Source organism: Platalea leucorodia, assembly GCF_965183815.1.
Source record: "Platalea leucorodia genome assembly, chromosome: 4".
Lineage (NCBI taxonomy): Eukaryota > Metazoa > Chordata > Aves > Pelecaniformes > Threskiornithidae > Platalea > Platalea leucorodia.
Window position 1 is genome coordinate 61033870 of NC_138826.1, and position 25148 is coordinate 61059017.

General features: G+C 46.6%; 1 protein-coding gene across 1 annotated transcript in view; it reads right to left on the bottom strand.

The window, feature by feature from the left end:
* Nucleotides 1-8930: 8930 nt before the first annotated feature.
* Nucleotides 8931-25148, bottom strand: part of TMTC1 (transmembrane O-mannosyltransferase targeting cadherins 1) — a gene marked incomplete at its 5' end in the record, with an annotated part of 146260 nt that continues 130042 nt past the window's right edge. Inside the window, 8 exons of the mRNA XM_082308520.1 lie at nt 8931-11696; nt 12449-12526; nt 13620-13742; nt 14130-14267; nt 14418-14562; nt 15367-15502; nt 18523-18625; nt 23850-23958. Coding sequence (XP_082164646.1) covers nt 11556-11696; nt 12449-12526; nt 13620-13742; nt 14130-14267; nt 14418-14562; nt 15367-15502; nt 18523-18625; nt 23850-23958 — 973 coding nt within the window. The 3' untranslated portion in view covers nt 8931-11555. The remainder of the gene's footprint in view (nt 11697-12448; nt 12527-13619; nt 13743-14129; nt 14268-14417; nt 14563-15366; nt 15503-18522; nt 18626-23849; nt 23959-25148) is intronic.

A 25148-nucleotide genomic window follows, 5' to 3' on the forward strand; every position in this document is an offset into this window, starting at 1 on the left:
GAATTACCACCACGCTATTTCACCCATGCAGCCTTCAGAGGTGGCAAGTCTGGGCAGCCTGGCTTGAGGGGGCTGGTAGGGCAGGTAGTCGTAATAAAGTGTGTGCCTGAAGAGTGGCCCCGAGCACTTTGAATCAAGGTATGGGGGGTTCAACCTGAGCCTTTGCTTCAATGCTTTCTAGTAAATTAAGATTCCTCCCCCACCCCCACGCCAGGAAACTCTTCCTCTCATTTTCTAATCACTTCCAGCCATAAATAACAGACCCACTAATGGCACAGCTCAGCTTTAATCCCAGGAGGCTGTTTACTGGAACTGGAAAGTTCCCATACTTCCCAGCAGTGTCCAACACTGGGATTGCCTGGCAATGCAAATGCTGCAGTAATGGGAACACAGTAACAGCATTGGCAGCATAACAGTGGAGAGTAAAAGCACCGGCTAGTTTTGCACGGAACAGAGAAACAAAGAGGTGCCTCATTATCAAGGTTAATCTTGCACATTGAAATTTTTATACCATAGCAACTTTCTCATTATTCAACATCAGTCCTCAAAAGTGATGCTCAAGTTGAGCAAGAAAAAGATGTGAAGCTGACTGGTCTGCAATTACATTATAATGTATTACAAAAGGGCTGGCAAAGGGGCCACTTATATCATTGTCCCTGCCCATTAAGAGGACTTTAGCATGGCCTGTGAAGCTGGTCTTGCATTAAAAGTACAGAAGCCAATGTGACTGCTAGGAGTAATGGGACAGTTGTCAGGGCTGCTTTTACCAGGAAGCTGCAGTGCTTCTCCTTCTGCCTCAGAAATGCTTCTCTGGATGTTTGCTTAGGTGAACGGCATCTTTTAAAGACAAAGCCGTTTAAAATTAGTGATTTAGACATTTAGAAGAGCCCTAGTAGCATGGAGACTCCCACACCCTGATCTCTGCCCCAGGGCTGCCCACACCTCCCAGAGCTCCTGAGCACTGAACAGGAGACGTGAATTTGATTTGCAAACTCCCTGAGCAGGGAAGCCCTCTCCCCAGGCTTTGGGGAGAAACATGCAGAGACCCAACAGGAGCAAGCAGGGTGCTAGGGGGTGCACAAGTTGCCCAAGGACCCGTGGCTGTGGAGCAACACATCCCACAGGTCTGACTGTGGCAGAGCACTGGCCCCACTCAGCCCCAGGGGAGCCATTTCCCTCTGTAACTGGGGACCACACACCTGGGCCTGGGAGATCCCTGTGTCCTAAGGGGAACTTTTGCTGCAAGAGGTTCAATAGCGAGTGAGGAGGTGAGGCTGACTTACTGCTCCAGGTTGACCACACAGTAAGCAGCGGTGATAACTACATCTTCTCAGACCAGACTGCTACCACAGAAATGGAAATGGCCCAGTTTGAGGGACACCTTAAAGAAAGGGTCAGGTACATTTTGAGATGAGGTGACTCCCATTTCCTCCCAAAATGTGAAATAACAAAGATAAGCCCAGCCCAGAAAACAACTTTTTCCTCCCAGTATTAGTGTGTGGGACGCTCAGCTGCCTGGAGCCCAGGGGAGTCATTTCCAAGCCATGGCTGATCCTCGGCGGCCACCTTCAGCCCCAGTGGTGCATGAGAGGAATGAGACCCTGGAGCATCCTGAAACAGAGGGGACCAGACAGACATCTCACTCCTATTTCTTACTGCTGCAAGAGCTTCCCCAGGGCTTGATGCTAGCCAAGGGTCCAGATGATACATCCCCCTGACCCCAGCACCCTACCTCTCCCTACACTACCCCCTCCTGTGCCTTCCTGCTACTACCTGCATACATTTTCAAGCTGCTGCACGTGGAGGGACTGGGTTTTGGGGGGAGAGAGGTGGCAAATACTGTTTTGCCACAGGTGCCACCGTTTTCTCTGGCAACATGCAAACAAGTAGAACTTTTCTAAATAGGGCTGTGCCCTGCTCAGTTACTCATAAGGCATCATCCCACAATCATTGCTCAGTGATTTTCCTTACATAAACACAAGCCGCTAGGCAAGACAGCTTTTCTCTGCAGCAGGGGACCAGGGAGGCATCCTCCCTTACCACCTCTGCAACCTCTCTGCAAGGAAATCCTCAGCTGATACATGCCACAAAAACCTCTGCAGCTGCATTAGCTCACACCAGCCAGAGATCTTGTCTAAACCATTAGATCAGCTCATTCCCTCCCACTTTGGGAGGGGGGTCAGCCTGAGGAGCTGGGCAAGAGCGACTTTTAGACCAGCTTCCACTCCTGAGCGAGCAGAGTTCAATGACTTTAGGAAGAAAGAGATTTTGCTGCTGCCTCTGCTCCCCCTTCCCCAGGAGGAAGGCAGCACACTGCAACACAGACCTGCCCGGGCTGCCCTCCAGGCGTGAACGCTCTCCCTCCAACAATTCGAGAGAAGAATCCCAGTGGCAGAGCATCCTTTGGGCTCTTCAGGTCAATGGGATGAAGTCCACACTTCAGGTCTACATAGAAGACAGAAACAAGAATGTTTTGCAGTGAGACGCCCCCCCACATGCTCAAATCTATCACCCCAGGCTCCTCTGGCACATAGGGAATTAATGGGACAAATCCCAGGTGTCCCAGTTTTCCTGAGTCCAGCCTGAGCTCCAAGCTGAAGGCAATTATATGGCAATAAATGAAAACACACAGAAATTACATTTCTTGATAAGAAGCTGATGTGTGCAAAGCTGAAGTCTCCTGTGAGGTATTTGCATGATGTGTGTGCACAGTCATAAAAAAGCAAATTTAGATTTCATCCAGAAGTCTAATTATTCTTAATGAAATGCAACTGGGACTTACAAAATTAAGGAACAAGTGCAACAGGTTATAATGGTGCTACCTGACTTTATTCAAAGTTTATTATTTCAAAGCTTCCATATCTAAGTGCCCTGTGGCACTTAACCTGAGCAAGCAAAGTCATCATGAAAGATCTTATCTCTGATCTGAGCTGGCCCAGCATATGGTCTTGGCTTTGGTCTGAAACACAGTGCAAGAAGACAGAGCTTTCTCACATCGCTTTTGGCACCGATTGTGCCTTAGAAACGTGGACAACGAGCACAGGGAAAGTTTGACTTGGGGATGTCTGGGTCTGATTAAGTTTTAGATGCTTCATTGAACCGTGCAGTTTGAGATAAATTCATAGCAATCCCATTTATGTTTTCTAGGGAAAACCCCACCAGTCCTTGCCCAGCAGGGAGCAATGCACACACCGACAGGCCTGCCAGACCCTGCACTGCGTGGAGGAGGAAGGGGTGTGCTGCTCCCCTGCGTCAGCTCCAGAACATGATCATCACAGCAAAGATCACGTAGGAGGAGCCATCTCAAATACTTGGGACACAGAGAAAAGGAACCAACTGCAACTTCTCAAACCTGGGTGGTTGTGGGAGAGGCTTCTGGCTCCTTTCCTGAGAAGAGGACAGCAGCTCTTCCTCCGCTCCCTTCAGCTGGCCCCATGCCTGCACCAGCTAAAAATCACTCTGTTAATCACTCCTGTCCAATGTGTTTCTTACGCCAATAGGAGGGGTCCCTGCCTCTCCCAAGCCAAGGCTGGGATAAGAGTTCAGTTCCCAGCCAAGCAAACATAAGCAATATAACGCCTATGTTTTAGGAGGTACCCGCACCATATTTGCCCTGGTGAGAGCCTGGAATAACTCACTGGCATCACCAGGACACTGAGTCTAGATCCAAAACATTACCAACTATCACAACAACACCCCTCCAGCCCTCTCTCTAACTTCGGGTCCTATGTCCCCTGTGCAGGCTTGATGGCAATGCTACTTGCTTAACCTTCCCATCAGGTTGACAGGCATTAGAAAGCCCACCAACCTCTCACGCCGCCTTATCTGAGTGCCAGTGAACTGGGGAGCCCACATCTTTCTCCTCTACCCGGACAGCCAACCACCCCAAGACCTCAGCAGCAACAAGCAGGACTCACCCCGCAAGGTTGTGGAGATCCTTGCACATCTCCTGCAGCACTCCTGGCTGTAGAGGGGCTAACTGAGCTCCTTGCTGCCCCATTCAGCCCAGCTTCTCTCTCTCTCTCACCCTTTTCTAGTAGCACTTTATCATACTCCCAGGGCACTCTCTGGTCTCAAAGCATTTGACTACTGCAGAAAGCTCAGTCACAAAATCAGGCACAATTTTCTAAGCCATTGACCTGGACCAAGCTCTCCCTAGCCCTTGCTGCTGACTAGCTTTTCCAACAAGAGACTGTGGTGATTATTGCTATAGCGGCAAGTCTACTAGTGAAGTAGAAAATAAATAGACTTTATCAGGGAGGTAAATGATGGAGAAAACACCATTCCCTTAGGTGGGGAGAGAAACAACATTAGCAACAGCAGAAGGACCAGCATCATATTGGAGCAGGGTAGGAGGGATGTCAATTAGCCAGTTATCCCATCTCTTGCCCCAGATGGGCAGATGTTTTTAGCACTAGTTTCATTAGCAGGAGCAAGTCACTCTGAAGATCACCATTCTTCTGCCCAACTTGATCCCCTTTGCAGCCTGCCCTGTGCTTATGTCCCTCTCTTATCTACAAGCATCCCTAGGAAAGAAACTTTTACATGGATGTGGGAGCAGGCCAGACAGGGAGTTATAAATACATTAGCCACTGTAGGAGGATGTGCAAGGATTTGAGAACATGCTGCCATGAATTGCTCTCCTAGACACTTTTCTGACCTGAGTGCCCCAAGACCACCAGTTTGCAAGCTCAGCAGGACCAAGCTATTTCTCTTTCTTGCACAACCAAGGGACCACACCGCAGCTGAGCAGCCTGCATGGGGAACGGCTCACTTGCCACAGCAGCCAAGGAGAGAGCACCTAGATGGAAAGGGTAAGAAGGGTTTCCAGTCCCAGCAGAGCTACAGCAAGAGCAGACAAAAATCACTTACACCAAGCCCTGACATGATTTGTGAAAACTGACCGGTTACATTCACTTGTTTGGTACCTTAAAAGAGCAGATGATAACACCAGTGCTCACTGCTGTAGCCCCCACACTGGGGCACATCTCCCCACAGCCCACACACAGGACTCACCACATAGAGCAAGAAGGGACACCAGCAGCAAAAGGAGCTCTGCACCCACCATGGCCCAGGAAAAGAACCCAGTGCTAGATCCCAGGCTATGCTCTGCTGCATGCAGGAAAAAAAAACCCTCCTCCTCTCAGCTAACGAGCCCCTTTAATAGATGAGGGGCCAATCAGTTTTGGCAGGTGAGGATGCAGGGCTGCAATTCAGGTGGGTTTGGAGGCTCTCCAGCCATGTCTCATCAGGGGTCACCAGCTCCCTGGGCTCTCCTGTTTGTAGTTTGCTGTCCACTCCCCACCAGTACAGCGGCAGGATCTAACGCCCCCCGTCACCATTGCCACCAGCCCTGAGCTGCCTCAGCCCTTGCGGTTTGAAACAAATCTCATTGCTTTTGCAGAGGAGGGTTAGCACAGGCAAAGTCGAGTCCAGCCAAGTTCCTCACCCTGTGGTCTCTCCTCGCCCAAGCTGGCCAGGGGGAGCCCCTTTATAAGGCATGGCGGCGTGTTTCTTTTTCCTTCCCAGAGGACACCAAGAGAGCTGTGTGAAACCTTCAGCAGCTTCTTGCCTGTGAAGCAATACATGGGGCTTATGGAGAGCCTTAAGTAGCTGCCATAAGGATGAAAATTATTTGACCTTTTTTGCAGGGAGAGCTGTTGTCCATATACTGCAAGAGCAAGCTCCATTAAGAAACCCTGCACTGTCGGGATGCAGGAGAACTTCAGGGTGTATGGGCTGACTTCAAAGTGAGCGTGCAATTCCCTTACATGCTACAGAGGGTTTTGCACACACCAAGATGGCAAAAACCACTATGGCTTGTGTTCAGGGCTTTCGATTCTCTTTCAGGTCCGTTTTCAATGGAGGTGTTCATCACCACCACAATCCCCTGAATGAACCCAAGCCCTGGGAGCATGCAGGAGCATCTGGGAATGTCTGCCAGGAAGAAGGGAATTAGAACAAAATGAGTTTCTTTTTACTTTCTGTTCTGTTTTTCTCTTTGCGCTCTGTAGACTTAAGTTTGTTTGACACATTCCTGACAGATATATAAAGCCTGACATGAAGAGCTTATGTCAGTGTAACATGTCCAGTCATCAAGACTGTGTAAGCACCAGCCCTCATCCTTTCTCATGCTCAGGCTCCAAAAAATGCCTGCTCTAATATTTTTATATGGCCAGACTCAAGTGTATGTGCTGCATAGTTGCTCCTACGTGAGCAATCACTGGGACTCCTTGGGCAGTAAAATGCAAGCCAAGTGGAGTAAGAAACTTTGGCCCTTCCACCTCCAGAAGAACTTGTTCACGGTTGGTCCTAAGGAACAGACTGACCCCATAGCCAAGAGAACAAAACCAGACACAGCACTTACTTTTCTTACTTTTTATATAAAATAGACATTTACATACATTTTCTTTTGCAAAGACTTCGAGCATAACTCCTTTATGTGAAATCTAGCCATAAATCCCACAGTGAAAAAAGCAAAGGCTTTGCAAATTCCTGTACCACTGACATACATCCAGCTGCTGCTAAGTGTGAATTTATTTTTAAAAGATTTCTAATCCACGGGCTGTTTTCTTGTGGTTTTTTGTTTTCTTTTGTTTTGTTTTAAAAGATATGCACAACTGATTAAAAAAAAATAGATACAGAAATAAAAACCATATGAACAACAGGCAATGCAAACAACTCCTGCATGAGAGGAACACGCAGCGTGACATCCACTTCAGGCAGAGATTTCTACAGTAATACAGTTGTAGAAGCCATAACTTTTACAGAGGATACCACTGGGGGTATTTTCCAGAAGAAAAAATTTTCAGCAAGTCAGTACAAACATGGCAATGAACTTTTGCACAAAGTTATCGAGATTACCTGAAGCAACTTTGCAACATTGAAACACTAGTGAATGCCAAGCGCTTTTTTTTCTTTTTCTTTTTTTTTTTTTTTTTTTTCCTGCTAGGTTTAAATGTACATGAAAGCAAAATGGTGCATTTTGAAATTGCTGCAAGAGACTGAAGGTTGGGGGAAAAAAAAACCCTCTGAGGGCTAATTTTTTCCGAAGATTGTGCATAATTGCATATATCAGAGATAGAAATTGAGCACTTGGTCAACCTAATCACATACAGATTGAGGAGACTTAAGCATATACCAACTGTTTCACTGAGCTGGAGGACAAGTCGGGCAAAAGATCATACAACTATATTCTAAATTGCCTAATTATTAAAATTAGAATGACAATTATCTTCTTTCATCAAATATTGTACACCATATCTGGCCTGGTTTCTCTAACTGTTGAGAAGCTTTCATAGTTTTTAGAGAATTTTAGGGGCGTCCAGCCTCCCCTGCAAGTTAGGCTCTTTATTTTGGATTTTTTTGACTTAGACTTCTTTCACACACCCCCGTCCTCGTCAAGATCTCCGGAATGAAGGCCATTTGCACTGCTGCATTCACTTACTGTTTGGCCAAAACAAGTTGCCTGAACATTTGTAGGAAAATCTAGTCCAAGGAGTCCATGAGAGAGAGAAAATGCCCCCCACTGCATCATTTATCCCAGGGGATGGAAAAGGAATGGAAGCAAAGAATGCTGGACTTTAAATAAGCAATACAATAAAACAAAATCCATCAGCTGAAAATATTATTCATGGGGAAAGGAAAAAGCAACACAATTATTATGTTTTTCATTTAGGATTAAAATGCACAGTGAGTACACAAGAGTCCTGTCTAACCAGCTTTCCATTAATTCTCCACTTTAATATTGGTGAGCACTGAGGTTTAGCCAATGCCACTTGCAGAGAGAGTGAACTCTCCCCCACCAGGTAAAGCTTCAGCCATTTATTAATTTGTATTCTCTGCTAACCATGCTGAGCACTGGAGTTGGCAGAAAACAATGTATTTATAACTCATTATTTTAGAAGCTGTGCAATGCTAGAGGATGAGGACATTTCCTATGATTAATTAAGATAATACCCAGTTTATCATAAGGTAAGTCGCTCAATTTATCTTCCACAATAGCATTCCCTTTTGGTGGAGGTAACCCATTTCATATCATACTCCATTCTTCTTCTTCGTCTGCAATAAACCTTTCACAAGATTAATGTCCTGAACAAACACACTGTTTCAGCATGGATACCAACGAGACAGGGAGTCAGCTCAAAACTTTACAAGGGTTTAACTGCTTTGGAGGCTCATGGCCTGAATCATTCTCCAAATACGCTGCCAGTTTGCAGACCACCATCCTGCACAGATGGGGTATAAAGTGCTGGTTCAGGAAAGCAGGGTTCATGACTGAGCCCTCCTCTCTCCATAACTACCATAAAACCAGTTCCAAAATGTGGAGAGTTGGCCTTTTGGCATATGAATGTAATCCGGTTCAGCTGGGATTAAACTCCGTGGATATGTCACCTGCCTAATTCAGGCGAGTGGATGAACATACGCCATGCCTTCCAACCAAACGGCCTCCCTCACCGGGAGGATGGTCTCATCTTCCTACGTTACTCTGCAAGTAAGACTGTGTTGCAAAAATGGTAATCCTTCTCCAGGATCTGGGAGGGGGGCACCCAAAGCTATATTGTACTTCTACACGTGCACCGGTTTTAGGAGGTCAAGATGACTTTGATCAGGTTCTAGGACAAGAACGAGACAATCATTTCTACCAGGTCTCTCAGGAAAGACAAACTAAGCTTCAAGCCGAAGTTAAAAACACAAACCCAAGTCATCTCCCTCACAAAGCATTGCTATAAAAAATACAACTTCTTTTATATTTGAAAAAATATGTTTCCTTGGCCACAATTTAAAGCCACAGTGCTCTGGGGCTTGTAGAATATATTGTATTTATTTAATATATCTTTATGAGACAAAGTTTATAGCTGATACATATTTTTAAATGAGACGTATCTCCCCCCACCCCTATCCCCCACCCTTCAGCTAGCTGTTGGAGGACTCTGCAGGTGCTTCCTCCACAGGGGCTTTGCACAGCACTGCTGTCGGGGGCTGCACCAAACACTGCTCTGCCAGCCCCCAAACTCGCCGCCACGCAGCGGTACCACAGGCAGCCAGCCAGCCTGGGCACACGGGGCTTTGGTGAAGCTGCCCTGCAGGCAGGCTCCCCTTGGGGAGAGGGAGAGCTTTATAGTCCAGGTACCTCTGAATACCCTGGGAATGAATCACCTACACCTTTGCAATGCACAGGGGGGAATCAACTGCTCTCAGAGGCCATTTAAGTTTTGGTTTCCCCATCCCATAGGACTCTGCTGGTGCGACCCCATCTCCTCCCAACCGTCCTGGCAGCGCTAGGTTTGTGCAAAGCTACTCCATGCACAGCATCCAGCAGGGTGCCTGCACTGGGGACCTGCAGAAATGTCAGGTCAGCAAGTCCATGGCCATAAAAGTCATGTGAAAAGACAAAGGTTGCTGACCCAGGCCCAGGACCTCAAGCCTGCCCTCGGCCCCGGAAAGCAAAGTAGGCTGCTTGGGCTGGGGGGAGAAAGGAAAATTCACCAGCAAGAGACTTGCTAATTTTCATCCCAGCTGCTCTCTTGGGAAGCTCGTTTGAAGGGAGAGAGCCCAGAAACGTGTGTCACCACCTTCTCCCCCCGATGGTCTCTCCCTCCCACCTCTGCCCAGCTGTAGGCACTGGCTGGTCTCTTTGGCCAGTGGGGACCAGTACCTCCCAAGTCCAGCCTCGTCTTGGTGGACGCAGAGCCGTGGCTCTAGCAGGTCCACAAGCTCTGGCAGGGCAGACATCTGCACCAGTCTGGGCTCCCTCTGAGCTCCAAATGCAGCTGGAGTCATGTTAATAATTTGTCAGTAATTTGACCACCAGTAGTGGCTAGACACTGAGCTTTTTGAATGAAGAGAGTGGAACCACGAGCACAAGGCTGTTCCATCACTCTGAGCGAATTTGGAGCTTGCTGAGGTGCCATGGCCAGCACCAACTAAGCCCGGGCGCCATGTGGGTCACTGCCACACAGGCTTTTCCTGACAGATGTGTATCGAGGCACAGCATACCTAATCTGAACTGTCCTTTGCCAATAATGCCAAACCCTGGGCTGCTCTTCTGCAGGGACTGGCCACAATCATGCTCAAATATAACAACTTTCACAGCAGTTTTCTGCTGCAAGAGGAACAAACTGATACCATATCTCCATATCCAAACCCAAAGGCAGTGGCACCAAGCACGATCCCACTAACGCTCTCTGTGAACTGGTACAAACCCTGGCGGAAGCAGCAGAAGTGCTGTTATTGCAGTGACAGTGTGGTCCAACGTGCTCTGCAGCCATTTGCTTTAGAAACATCATTAGGGGGAGTTATTCAAGCACGCCTCGGTGGTACTGCATTTTTCTAACTTCAGACAAGTCACAATGCCCAGCCATGTGGCCAGCTGTGAAGGATACTGCCCAATTCGTATAAAACAGAAAATATATTAATTATTTGATTATTATAAGTTAAATAAATAAAGCTCAAAAATAAAAGCCCCAATTCCGAAGAGAATTTGTTTTCCCACTTCAGTATTTAAAAATATAGATTTATGACTGATCAGCTATAGGTCATTTTCTGTATCTTTTAGGGAAGGGAGTGAGAGCACTTTGACAAAGTGTTTTGTCAGTGTTATCACCATGATAAATGGGCTTTGTTCCTGCACACCCATAAAAAGCCTCCTTAGTACCTTTCCAGCCTAAGAAATCTTCCCTAACTTCTGTGTGGATTTGCTTTACCTCCTATATTGATCAGATCAGTTGTTTGTTTTTTTTACAGGGGACTGGACAGGAGGACAAGTAATCTTAGAGATTCCCATTGCCTTTGGATGCTTCCAGTTTTTTCAGAGTAATCATTATTTGGCCTGGAGGGAGAGGGCAAAGGGTAAAGCCATATGATATTTGACAATACTGACATCATGAACCTGAATTATTATAAAATGAATATCATCTTATGAGTCAATTATTCAGCTGAAGTTTTCCCTCAAAGGATCATTTGTCCTACTTGTAGAATCATCCTTCTAGGGTGATATTCAGACACTGTTTTCCCTTTCTTTAGAATAATTTTCAAGTCACATTTAGAGCTGTAAAAGTGGCCACCATTTCCTCAGCATTAACCCCTTGAAATCTTTTTATGTGACCATTATGACCATCTTTCCTGGCTCAGAAGGACCTGGCAGCACTTGCAATGAAGCCCATCAGTGGTACTGTACGTGGATGAGGTGAGCCTGTGTTGAGTAACAGGAGGTGTTACTTCACCCCCACTGCAATGGGTGAGTGCTTTGTTTCCACGGTTTCCCCAGTGATAACCAAGATATTGAAGGTACATGTCCCACCCACACTCCTGGTGTCATTAAAATGGGTTCAGCCTAAACATAAATCTTGATTCAAGGAAGGTTTTCATTCATTCTCCAGCATGTCCCACAGGAGCTGAGCGTCTCCTGTAACTTTGGTCAAACATAAGCATGCATTCAAAATTTGCCTTCCATAATTCTAAGTCCTATAAAAGTTCCTTCAGCATCGCTTTGAGCAATAGGCTTCTACCATACTCTTCTCCAAGAGGCATGAGTTTCCACTGGTGACTGAATGCTATGTTTGGTCTTTCTCCTGGACTTCTTGAAACCGTTTCTCCAAGCGATCCAGTTTGGCCAGATTCTCCTTCAGCAACTTGCTGTTTGGAACCAGCTGTAAGGCTTTCTCATAGTAGCCACGGGCAGTGACGTAACTCCCCTACAAAGAAAATGAGTGCCAGATCTGATTCGCATTCCCTGACATAGATAGAAAGTTCATTCCTTGGGAATGGCGAAGACCGTAATACGAAGGAAAAAGAGTTTATAAACCTTGATATCATTAGGTAACGGGAATACTTCTTCATTATGGAATGGATCACTGAGTGCCGTTAGCCTAAATTTGATCAAACACACGTGGCAAGAAGTAGATTTACATTTTTCTGTTACATTGTACCAGAAGAGTTAATTTTACTCAGCGATAGGATAGCTTGAGGATATCACACAATGTGACTCCTTAAGACCCAAATCATAATGATATGCTAAAGTATTCAAAAAGATAAGCAACCGCAGGACAGGCAGTCTATTTCCATAATTTCATGCCAGTATTCTGCATTACATATCTTTATTAAATTAATTAGGTAGAGAGGAATCTTAAAAGTCAACTCATGGTGACATTTTTCTAAGGCAGGTCAATAACTGAAGCAGAAAAACTTTAGAGGTAGGCAAGTTGTTCCTTGCAGCCTGTCCTCTTACAAATATGGGATTTACATTACTGGCTACATATTCCCCAGTAAACTGGTTAGGAAATTCCAGTTGGGGTGGACAGACTTTCCTCCTTTTTGGATAAAATACATCGGGGACACTCACTGTTCACAAACATGCAGCTCTTGGCAGTCTGAAACAAATTTAGCTTTCTGTCCTGAGTAGTAGTCTCTGCAGTTGACAACTTAAAGAAAAGCAAAAGTGTCATACCTTGATGTGCTCAATGCCTCCCATATTCATCCAGGCCTGCGCTTGGTCTGGGTTGAGCTCCACAGCCCGTTTATAGCTCTACATAAATATGAAACATTTTTAGGTTAAGAGTCTGAGCTTTCAAACAAAAGCAGCACTGGAGGGGAAAGAGAAACTAAGTTTCCTCTCCCTCTGAATCCATTTAAAATATAATTTCAAATTCTTCTCATATACAATGCCCAAGCTGAACTTCAGTTTCTTTACAGCAGAGGTGACATAATGTACTGCTTCACTGCTGAGCTCCCCTCGCAGGTTTTCTCTGCCCACGGCGCCGCACGAGGAGGCACACCAGCCCCTGCGACCCTCTGCCTGCCACCCTGCACCACGGGGGTCTCCTGCACATCAGGGTCATTTCCTCGGGCAGGTGCCTGCCACCCACAAGCCACGTGTGGGCTGTGGTGCTCCTTATCTGCAAGGCTTTACTTGGAGCTGGCAGCAGACTACGGTACAGGCACCTGCACGGAGGTTTCAGAAGGACTGGAGGGCAGTGCTATCCCTCCCCACTGCTTCTGCCACTGTGCATGGGAGAAGAAGCAATGAGGACCTTCTGGACTCTGTCAAACAGCACTGTTTTTGTGGTGTCACAGCAGGAAAGGATTCAAACCAGGATTAGACATCTCCAGGGCTATCAAGAGTATTCAGAACAGCCCCAATAACAATGTTCTGTGCTATTATTTAATGCTAACATAATTTCTGAGCTATCAAGCCTCCTGCTCCACAGAATAAACCAATCTCTCAGCTATTAGGCAATGAGGTGAGATATAACAACACGGTGGGCTCGCACAGGTTTCAGCTGAGCCACCTGGAGATGGCCATTGCCAGTGAGAAAGGCTGGGGCTGGATGGACCAAGGGTCTAGTCAGTGCAACAAGGCCTAGGTTCCTCCATAGTCCCAGTATGACTTTGTACTTAACCTCTCAGAGAAAGGAGCTGTATTTCCACACAGCAATGAGGAAAAAAGTTGCAACTAAGTCTGGCAAAGTTAGCTGCCCCATAGCTTTAGCTGTACCACTGGTGAACCTCTGAGCTCCCAAGGCCAACAGCCAGGGTGCATGCACCGGGGAGTATTAGAGACAATGAGCTAACTCTCTTTTAACCTACAAAACTACCTGTAGGGCTTAGAGCAGTCATACCTCGAAAGCCTTGTCAAGGAGATTTTGTTCTCTTAGCTGGTTTCCTTTAGTGAAGAAGAGCTCTGATATTACTTTTGGATCCTTTGGTTTTAGCTGAAGAGCTTTTTCTATAGCTTCAAGTGCCTGTGAAAAAGCAAGAGGGCATTGTGTTATTGTATTCTGCACCCTTTCACTTCTCATGCTCTCCTCACCACCAGGGCCTCCCAGCATACGAGCCATCTTCCTCCTTCCCTTGTTTGCCCCACACTGTTAACACATGTGGAAATGAGCTTTTTTGATGCCTGTGCGTGATGGGCAGTGGGGCTGACAGCAGCAGGAACAGTAAGTGGTAAGAAAAGCACACTGCTTAGCTTCAGTCCCAGCACCTAGACAAACAGGTTTTAGTGAAAAAATAAATCTACTGGATGTGCGCTAAGGCACGTGACATGTCTCTGGAGAGAAAGAATGTAAAATTCAGCCTGTGCTCAGTGTGTGAGCCCTCGGGACAAGGGCACCCCGTGGCCACAGTACCTTGGCATAGTGCTCCTGCTTGCTGTAGATGGCTGACAGAAGGCGGTAGCACTCCAGACACTCCACATCCTCATTGAGTATATGGTTCGTCATCTTTTCAGCTTCCTTCGTCCGCCCCATCATTGCTAAAACCTGAGCCTACAGAGCCACATTATAAAGGGTTATGAAGCTTAAATAAGCTTATATAATGCTTAAAAAGCTCAGCCCTCCTTAATACATGATACAGCACCCAGCAGCTGGTGCTCCACTTTCGTGGCCCTGCGCTGGCCGAGCTTGCCCCACACTCACCAGCGCCAGTCGGATCTCTTTGTTCGAAGGCTGCAGTGATGCCGCTTCCCTGTAAACCTGCAATGCTTCTTCATACCGCCCCGTGTTGTAATACAGAGCCCCCAGCGGGGACAGGATTTCAGCCTTCCGGGATACCTTCAGTGCCCTGGAATTTGGGAACAAGAGATGCTTCCAGGTGATGTGGGGATCAAAGCAGAAGAGCGAGGTGTGGCTTGTGCTGAGATTGAGCAGCGAAGCTCTGCACTCTGCATGGCATGCTCAACCCACCCCAGGGAGAATTTAAGGTCCCAGGGAGGGATGAGTGTGCCCACAGCAGCAATCCCTCTGGCCACCTGAAAAGGGGGCGGGCACCTTCAAAGTGCATGTGAGCATGCAACAGGGGTGGGGATGGCTGATGGTGGCAGAACCTGGGGAGTGTGAGCACAAATCTGAATGCCAAAAAGGAGGAAAAAAAAAAAAAACAACAGTCCACCCTGCTGGATACTGGGAGTCAGAGCCTGCCTACTGGCACATTGCTAGGAAGGGCTTGAGCTCCTGATGGTGCCAAGGTTTTGGTGCTGGGCTGTGCGGCAGTTATGGCTGTTACTGGTGCGGCACTCACAGACCAGCTTTGAGCAGGGTGGGAGTCATGCTAACAACCTGCTCGTGCCACCGAGAAACCTCCAACTTTATCGTTAGAGCATCCCCCAGCCAAAAGCAGCAGTGTGTCCATCCTGGGGGCTTGGGAACAGTCCAGGGAAGTCAACGCTGCCTGAGCCCATGCTGCCTCTCCAAGCACTCCCCAAAAATAGCCAAATAAGCAAAGGTAAATCTGGTTTCAAACAGATGGAGAAGGAAGGGAGGAAAACCCAAATATGCACTGACAGATTCACATGTCAGAGGCTCTTTAGCAAAGACAAGCCATACAGGGGGAGGAGGGAAACCTCTGTCTCCTATCCCAAATTCTTACCGCTTGTACCACACTTCGGCCTCTTTGTTCTGCCCCAGGGAGCGGTGAAGCCTGCCCAGGTTCACCATGGCCACGTGGTGAGAAGGACTGAGGTGTATGGCCTGCCTGTAGTGGGACACAGCTCGCTCGGGAGCCCCTGGAGAGGAAAACAACCATTAAACTGGTGCCTCAGAAAAATCCTTTTGCAATTCAGCATGCCGTAATGCTCTGGGTTTTCTTTCATCTACTGCTCTATGTGTGGGAACCATTTTGAGAAAGAAATCCTGTCTCAGCCTTTTGAGATTAAGTGTAATGAAAATTGCTGTCCAAACTAAGATTTAGACTCCAATATTCAGAGACAATCCTGAGAAACAGATTTTCTCGGGGTGGGTTTTTGCAAGTCAAGGGTACAGTCACCAGAAGAAGACTCTTGACTGAAAGCACCTTCTGATCATGCTGCAGGGGGACGCACCTGCCGTGCTAAGGACAGAGCCCACCCCAGAGAGGGGGCTGGGGTGCATGTCCCACCTCCTGGGAGAGCATCTTTCCACCCTGGCCCACTGGAGAGACTGGCAACAGAGACAGAGAGAATAAGCCACCCAGTATTCCCCACAACCCCACCAGAGCTGCAAATAGTTTCATCTCTTTCCAAACAGAGACTTTTCCCTCCACCTCTGTTGCATTGGCCCTGCTCAGTCTCTGGGCATCACTCAACAGGACCAGAAGTAGCTGCCAATGACCAGCTAATTCCCACCTTGGGGGAATAAATCCCAGACCACAGGTGTCCCGGTGCCTATTTCGGAGCACGTAGGCACCACCTCTGTGTTGCAGCAAAGCCATTGGGTGGCACTGCTTCGCTGTGCAAAAATGTCTACTGGTGCAAGGTCCCGCAGTCCATGACATCACCGAGCACCACAACAAAACACAACACAGTGCAAAAAGAAAGGTGCCAGACCACTAGCCCAAATAATGTATTTTTCTTTATCTAAATAATGGCTTTCCTCAAGAAGGATCTTGCAGTGTTATCCTCAGGCAGGGCCTGCTGATTACCTACTAAATAAATGAATGGGGCACAGTATAAAGTTCCAGCATTTCAGCAATGCGAATATCATATTTTTAACCGAGGCGCTTGTTTAATTGGTTTGCACGCTCTAGACCAGATAATCTCCTGATGAAAACTGATACTTACAGAGTCTTGTCCACCAACAAAGCTTTTGAGTATTGGCATTTTTTAAGCCAAATCACAACGTATTTAATTTCATTTCTAGTTGGAAAGCAGAACTTGAAAACAGCCTGCGCGTGTTGAGGCACTGAACATATGCTGCTGTGGGAATTTTATTTTCATAGCTTTTCAGATCTAGTTTGGTTTTCCTGAGACTACCTATGCAACATAAAAGTAACATTGGCACTTGTTGGCATCTCCTTTACAGGAGAGAAGAAGGGCATCTGTAGGGAGATTTAGAAGCACTTAAAATTCATCCAAGGCCAACGACATATCTTTCAGGGTAGGACTTTTTCCAAACATCCAGCAGCAGCCTCCAACTTCTCCCACCGCTGAGCAGGCAGATGTTCTTGAAAATCATATCTACAAAACATCCTGCGAAGCGGCTGGGCATGCACCTCAGTCCGTAAATCAGCCAGCGCCTCCCCTGCTTAACACACAGGGGTAATGCGCATCGTTAAGGGAGACACACTGAGTGTCTGTAACCACTGCAGAGCTGTCTGGAGTTATAGCTCCCCAGAGCTGACACTTGCTGGAGGCTTGTTGCACAGAATCCTGCAAGTTAATTGGCGTGGTGCTTCACAGCATCTCCCCGTGCCCGCCGGGGAAGAGCGCAGCCTGTCACGGGCTCACGACCAGCCACTTCCTTCACGCCTTGTCATGTCTCCAGGAGGGTTATTTACACATCATGCCTGAACTATCAAAAGTCAGTGGGTCTTTTTCCGGTTGTTTGTGTGTAGGGAAGTGTAGGAGTAAACCAGGAAAAGTTAGTTTTGACTTTGGCAGAATACACAAGAGCAAAAAATAGAAAGTGCACTGCGCTGCGTTTGAAACACAATTTTTGGCAGGAATAGGGCAGTTTATCTGGGTTGGCAAACAAAGATGAGTACAATGTCAGAGTGAAATTACTGAGGAATTTTTAATATTTGCAAGCTTGAATTTTGCCAGGGCACAAACTCAGAACCTCAACTTCTCTTGCTAATGCCACGATGCCTTTTTTGATTATGAATACTCATTTTGGCTTCATATTTATTTCACACTGGTACTACAGAAGAGCGATGGCTGAGCGTCAGCTCAGAGGTAGGACAGCCAGCCGCAGACTGATGGACACCATCGTCCTTTCTTCCCAAGCACCACCAGAGCCGATCGCAGTGTGAAAGAGGCAGAATGGGTAGCAACCACACACTTTAAGCCTACAGTATTTCATCACTGAGTCTCAGCTTTGTTCTGGAGGGACCAGAGTGAGATAGTAGTTTGGTTTCCACTAGTCATTTGTCAAACTTGGCCTTGCTTATAAAGCTGTCAATAAAAGACAGCAATTACAGTGGCATTTTTTTGTTGTTGTTATGTGGATGCCAGGAAGCGTCTGGGTCCAGGGAAGTTGGATGGGAACCAGGAGCCCAGAAAAGAAAGGCTTTGGATGTCATCACGGACCTCCTGAGAAATCAATTCACCCCACAGTATCTCAGGTTTTGTTTTCACAGATGACTGTGGTTTAAAAGCCATGTTTGTTTTTATAGTGGTGGCACTCAAGCTTTACAGTCAAAGAGCTGCTTTGTCACCAAGTAGAGCTGCAAGTGCTCCAAAGGCCATAACGATCCACTTGTGTGTCTGGGATTTGGTTTGATCTGGCCATGCTTTCCGGGAGAAACGGCAGTATTGTCAGGGTGCCGCCCAGCCCAAATTGAAGAGGACAACTGCCTGTGTGAAGATGGTGAGAAACACTGAAGGAAACAGCTGGGCTGAATGCCACTGCCGCACAGTGCCTGCACTGATTACAAATTTCAGTATGCTGTGCCATCTCAGCAGCGCGGGGATATTTATTTCCAAGCTACAGTGGAGGCACATCTATTGCTTTGGAAGCTTTTGACACCCTTTTAGATGTGTTCTGCTGAATAAAACAAATCAAAGCAAATAAGACAGAGAGGAAAAATCCCTTGCTCCTTCTCACTTACCAGTATCAACCAAGAAAACACCATAGTTGTTATGCAGATCGGAGCTCTCTGGACAGTTCTCTATGCCAGCCTTATAGACATCCTCTGCTTCCTTAAGCCGTTCCTTAAAAGAGAAGGAGATTTCTTAGCAGTGGCAGAAAGGGTGTCAGCATCGTTTGCCACATACCTGCATTTTGTGACAATTGCCTCGCTGCAGGGGGAGCTCGGGGCGCCAGCCCACCCCACCTTCTAGGAGGCCAAAATTTTACCCCATGGCATGGATGCTATATAGCTGCTGTCTGGCACCCCAGAGCAATTCAGACAGCTTTCCCCCGTACATTCGCAATTGGAGCTGCCTGTGAAACAAAAATAACAGCTGGAAAACGTGGCTCCTGTGCAACGTCAGCGAGCCCCAGCTGGGCACGCACCCAGCCGGGAAACACACAGCGACAGGGGTCGTGTTCATTCTGTTGAGAAATATCTGTCATCTGGGAGCTGATATATTTTAATTTATTTGTTTAATGAGCATCTCACTGGCTAACTTTTCCCCTCTGGAACTCTGCTGTTTGTTCCCTACGCAGCAGGGAAAATACAAGGAACGAAAGCTTGGCGTGTGTGATGGCTGGGGGACGGGGAGCTCATGCAGGGAGATGAGGGAAGCTGGAGGAGGATGGGGACAATGAAAGAGTGGGGAAAATCTGACAGATTCAGATTAAAACCAGGCGTTGTAAATGCATGAGATGTAGCTCACTGGGATTGATGGGACGTGCGACTGCGCTGATGCACTGAGCCCTTACATTTTGCATAGATTTCAAGGAGGTTTGTTGGTGCTAAGCATTTCTGGAAAATACAGATCTTTTCTTTGGGAACACCCTGCCCACAGAAAGTGTCCCACTGGCTGGGGTCTATCTAGCCTGAGCTACAGGCAGCCCGGTCCTGAAACGAAAATAAGGTATCTCATTTGGATCAAACAGCAACTTAATAAGGCTTCCATTTCCCTCCAGCCAGGCAGTGTGTGCCCACTGCCTGCATGATCGCTACCACGGGTTATCATGGTCTTCCTCCCCCCCAACCTCAGAGCTTTGCTGTTGGGTGTATTTATGGAAGGAGGCTGTGAACAGCAGAGACAAGCACGGTGCAGAGGGGTGGCAGGTAAGCCTCCAGCGCCAAAGATGCTTTTTTCAATTCTTCCCCTTCTGTGGAGCAGCACAGCCCTACCGCGACAAACTCCACAGCCTCCTGACGATGCTCCCGAGCAAAATCAGCCATCCAGCTCTCTGCCAAGGAAAGCCTGGAGTCACCAAAGCAGACCTCCTGCTCGGGAGCTGAATCCACATTGAAATAAGAGGTTGGTCTGTTTCCAGCTATGGACTCTCCCCTCCTCAAGTCCTGCAAATCCTGGAGCCTATGGGGCTTTCTCTGGATTTAAAGGGTGTACGTGATGGCAGCTTTTGCTCTGTAGCTGCTTAAATGTGTGGACTCCTTTCTCACCTCCTATTTCAGAACTGGAGAGCTGGAATTAATCGCATTGAAAGAGTACGACTTGATGAAAGCACACGGTTTGCCATGGTTAAGTGCTTTCATATTTACATGATAGAGGTCAGCCAGCAGAAAAGATAGTGTGTGATAAAACACAGAAACACATTTTTTAAAAGTGCTTAAGTTTGGACATTTCATATTTATTTATGTGAATTTGACATCATTATCCTGCAGGGTCAGTAAAAGTGTAGCGATCGTCAGAATTGACTAAAATGAAGAGAAATTTTTTGAGAAAGCACCTGTGTCACCAAGACATTAACAAGCATATTTTCAAAGATTTCTGTATGAGTTTCTCTTCCTCTGATTTTAATTTTCAGCCAAGGAATGTGGCTTTGTGTGCACATATGTCAGTTTTCCTCATTTTATTTACTGATCATAAACCCGATCTTTAAAGCAAGGAAGGGCTATGTTAAACTGGATTAGCAGTGTCCCACGTCAAAACATTCACAGTCACCGATATTGAGTGCTTTTAGCATTTTTATCATGGCTGCGTTGCTTTTTTGGCACCTAACATCCTGGCCCTGCACGCCTCAGGCTCAGCACAGAGCCTGGGATGATTTCTCTAACAAAGCGTTTGCATTAAGGGCAGTCAGAAATTGGGAAGGGCGGGCCCAGCTTTTTGTGCCAGGGCTTTCTCCCTCACAGCCTCTCCTCTTCTTGGGAGAAATGCTGCAACTTCATCAAGGCTTGATTCTCATTAACACTTAATAATGCCACTCCCAGACCTTCATGAAACATTCATCAAGCTCACAAAATTCAGAAGTTTGGCTTAAAAAATGTATGAGATTTTTATGATATTAATAAAATTATGCATGTGAGGATCTCTCAGTTGAACTCCAGGGGTTTTAAGTCTGTTTTTTTATGGCTCAGTTTTTCAGTCTGGTTATGCCTGAGTAGGCTCTCCTCTGTAGCTAAGTGCGTTAAAAAGTTTCTTTTTCTTAGTGTAGGCTGATATTATTACACACACTCACAAAAAATCACTTGAATCCAGAAACTAGGGCCTGAAAAGAGGCATCAAGTAGCACGAGATGGCTGATGAAACTGCAAGAGCTGGGAAGAAGATGCTTTTCAAGTGCATCAGAGTAAATCCTGGGGAAGCAGTGCTACAGGAGCAGTGTGGAAACGGCAAACAAAAATGACTGATTTCTCATATTAGCACCACTGCAGTGATCATAGAAAACAACAATATATTGCGACTGTGTTATGATATGAAGCAGAAAGAGCAGTAAGAAGGGCAAATATTTATAAAAAGCACAAGCAAGCCAAACTGTTTTATACAATGTGGTGGGCTTTTTTTCCATGTCAGTTCTGGCTTCAGAGTCAACTATCAAGGAAGGAAAAGGGCAATTACATTGAGTTACAGGCTAATTCCCTGGCGCATGAGAAATTCCTCTCAGTAGCATTTTTTACAGTTATGGGAGGAAAGGATCCATAAGCCCCATTTCAGATTCATCGTCTTCAAGATGGGGAACACACTGTGCAGGATTGACCAAGGCAATACCGGCACTATTTCACTGAGCCACATCCACCCGTTTCTCCCCCTTCTTAGCCTCGGTGCAAAGCTGGAGGAGCAGCAGTTTGTCCTGGGCACCGCCACCTCATGTGAGTTATTTTAATGTTCCACTTATGGCACTTCAGCCGCTTTCTATCACATCCCAGCGAGAGGGAACCAGTTCGTTCTCCCTTCCCCAAAGCTCCACAGCGATGCTGTCCATGCACCCTACTGCATGCTGCCTGGCATCACAGATACCCCTACAACTGTGAGAGAGACTCTGGGCCACAGGCAGACAGAAAAACAGGTTTGTCACTTTTAGCCCTTTTGGACACTATTGCTTGGACAAAGAGGAAAACCCAAAACTGAAAAATGGGGTCCCGTCATCATCCTTTGGGCTGAACATGCAAAACTTCTGCCCATACCCCTCCAGGAAACGCAGAGCGTTAGGATGCGATTCTGCAGCCCACAGCCATGGGCAGCAGCACGTATTTGTAGGACAGCCCTGTCTGCGGTCACTAGCATGGGTGTGCGAGGCAGGAGCTGCACAATCAGGTAGTCGTCTGCTGTGGCTGAACATGAGAAGGTGTTAAAAGCCTGAAGGAAATTGCTATTTTCTGAGGAAATTGTACTATCTTTTTTCCCTACCACTTACTCAAGTCACAAGAGGATGAACAATCTATACATAAGAGTAGATGAATTATTGCTGGACTTACTAATGGCATTTGCTTTGGGCAGAAGGCCTCAGGACTCTATAATGGTTTTATTGCTCTGTTGACCTTACAATCGATGGTTCTAATTAATAATTTCAATTAATATTAAAACCAGGTATTACTGTGGAAGACTCATTTCCTCTACCTGCAGGAGACTCTTCATTGACAGGCTTATTCAAAACACAGTTCTCATTCAATAAGGCTCTTCTTTCAATTCATACACTATATTTCTAGGTCCCTGCAGCTGATATTGATAACATTCAAATATTTGAAAGTCACTTAAAAGGGAAAATAAAATAGCACATCTTTCAGTAATCCACATGTATCATAGGTGAATTTTGCAGAGTGCACCTACATCATTAAAGAAGCCTAAACCAGAACAAGACCTCTGCTTATAGTTTTGCTGAAATGTATCTACTTCCCTCACAGAGAGATTTCACTAACCAGATTAATGGAAAAGAGTGAAAGACAATACTCTGTTCCTTTGTCTGTATTTGCATTTGGCAACCTTTTAAGAAAGCTGTAGCATCCCGTGCTATGACACAGTTAGCTCTGAAACTTGGGGGAGAAAAAAATCAGTTTTCAAAAGGTTTGTGGAGGTGTGCTAGAGGTGTGCAGTTATCAGGACCTTGTCACCCACCCCTGTAGCCCCAGAGTGGGGTCACTGGTTGTGGCTGCAGTCCGTGGGAGCAACACCCAAAGCACAGCATCCCTTATCTGCTGCTGCAGGCGGGGAGAAAAGCAAGGCTTGTTGCTCTCGATGTGGGCACCCATGCTTTGTGGCTTCTTCTGAACTCAAGCATTTTGTGCCTCAATTTCCCTTTTCCTCCATGGGGACAATATTTCACCTCACAGGGACCTTGTAGAAATAAATTACCTAACTACAGAGAGTAGGGAGAGCACCGAGTAATGAGCACGGGGAACAAGCCTGAGAGGAAATGAGTAATCCTGCCTCCAGAGCGCAGCCTGGGCCATGCACAGTAAATAAGGCCTGGGGGCACATATTGAACAACGAGGTTAAATAAAATATCGAACAGCTGTTCATTAAGAGCAAAATAAAGCTAGTGAGCCTTCCCACCCCCTGTATGTGACCATCTACCATGGTAATTAAGGGCCGTATTCTGATGCATGCATGCAAGGGGCAGAATTCGGTCTGCAGAGGCCACCTGGTTTCTGACATTTCCTAGCTTTGGAGTGATTTATTATGAAATCTCAAGGTTATCTACGTAGGCGTGTGTGTCTGAGGGGGAGGGGAAGCGCTCGCCTATTCTGCTGTCACAACATTCAAGGTGCGATGGATTAAGACTTTGCCATAGACACAGGGAGCAGCAGAGAGGGTATTTACTCACAACTTCAACTGTGATTTAATTCAGAGCCACATCGTGTGGGTGTAATTACTCACTACAAATGAGTTGCCTCCTATCCTGAAAAAGTCATCTCTAAAGCAGCCTGAGAGCTCTCTGCAGACAGCCGCGGACCCACGCCTGCCACTGCATGTGTGCAAGGCGAGGCTGCTCCACTGGGATGCGCAGGAGGTGTTGCGGCTGCGGCAGCAGTGCATACACACATGCAGAAGGCACGAGAGCTCAAGCGATGCCCGTTACCTGTTCGGCCAGCAGCGAGGCCAGGCTTGAGTAAGCATCTGCGAACTCTGGGCCGTACTTAATGGAGTCCCGCAGTAAGATTACAGCTTCCTCCTTCTTCCCTTGGGACCTGCAGGACAGGGAAGAAGGGAAAAAAAGAAACGTTTCTGTAAGCACATGTTTAGGTCATCCCACTGATTAACTACTTTAAAAGAGACGTGCGAGTCCCCAGCTTGACCTTTTCAACAAAGACTAAATGATTCACTTGCGCCTCCTCTGCACAGTGCGGGTACCCAGCATCTCCTCGGCCCATCGCTGTTTCCATATGTTATTCTCAGGAGCTGGGAGGACATAGGCTTTAATGAATCAGCTGGTTGGTCTGCTGTTCTGGTGACTCTCATACTGAGTGCTATGCAATGATCCCAGTAAAGACAAAACACCCCCAAAACAGTCTATTTCTCAACTCCACACACTGAAGAGCAAAAAGGATATTATTTTGGCTATCAGGCAAGCAGTACAGGCCACATGCTCTGTCTGTTGAGTCATAACCACTAGATTTTGTAAACTTCTCCAGTTCTACTGTACACCTCCTCTCAATATTTCTCTTTATGGCAAATACATAAAATTCTGTCCCGCTCATCCCATCAGGAGTTAAAGTTACATGAAGGACAAGATAGCAAAAGTGTGCCCAGGCATGAAGTACTGCACAAGACCCCCCCAGCGATGTCCCTGGGAAGTCGCGTGCCCTGCGGGAAGGGATGCTGTTGGGGTAACACTGGGTTTGCAGTCAGCTTCTGGAGGTCTGGCCCCAGTCATGTCACTGAGGCACTGACTGACCTGGGAACAGGACATTTGCTCTCACCAGCCCTGCTCTCACATCAGTAGGCTGGAGACACCAAAACACTTACATTTCCTTAAAAAAAACCCTGCAGAGTCTTTGCATGTTCCTAGACAATGAGTGCTGTTACAGATCCACTTATGACTTAAATTTATACTTTGAAATTAAAATATTGCTAAGTTAAATCTGCCCGGGATCTCTAAATAATTCCGTAGCAAGTCGATCGTTAGGCTAGAGGAGTTTGTTCTTCAGATCTTAAGGATTAAGAACAGAAATAGTTGAGAGATGGCTATGCTGATGAGCTAGGTTTTTTCCCAGCATTGCTCTGCATTTATTGCCATGGAAAACAGAAAAGGTTTCCTGAACAAAAAATCTAAGGGTTTTTATTTATTTGAGCTACAATTTCTCCAGGATCGCTCTGTATTTCTTTGCTTGGAAAAATGAGAAGGTTTCCTGAACAAACATCTAAGGATGTTTAGCTG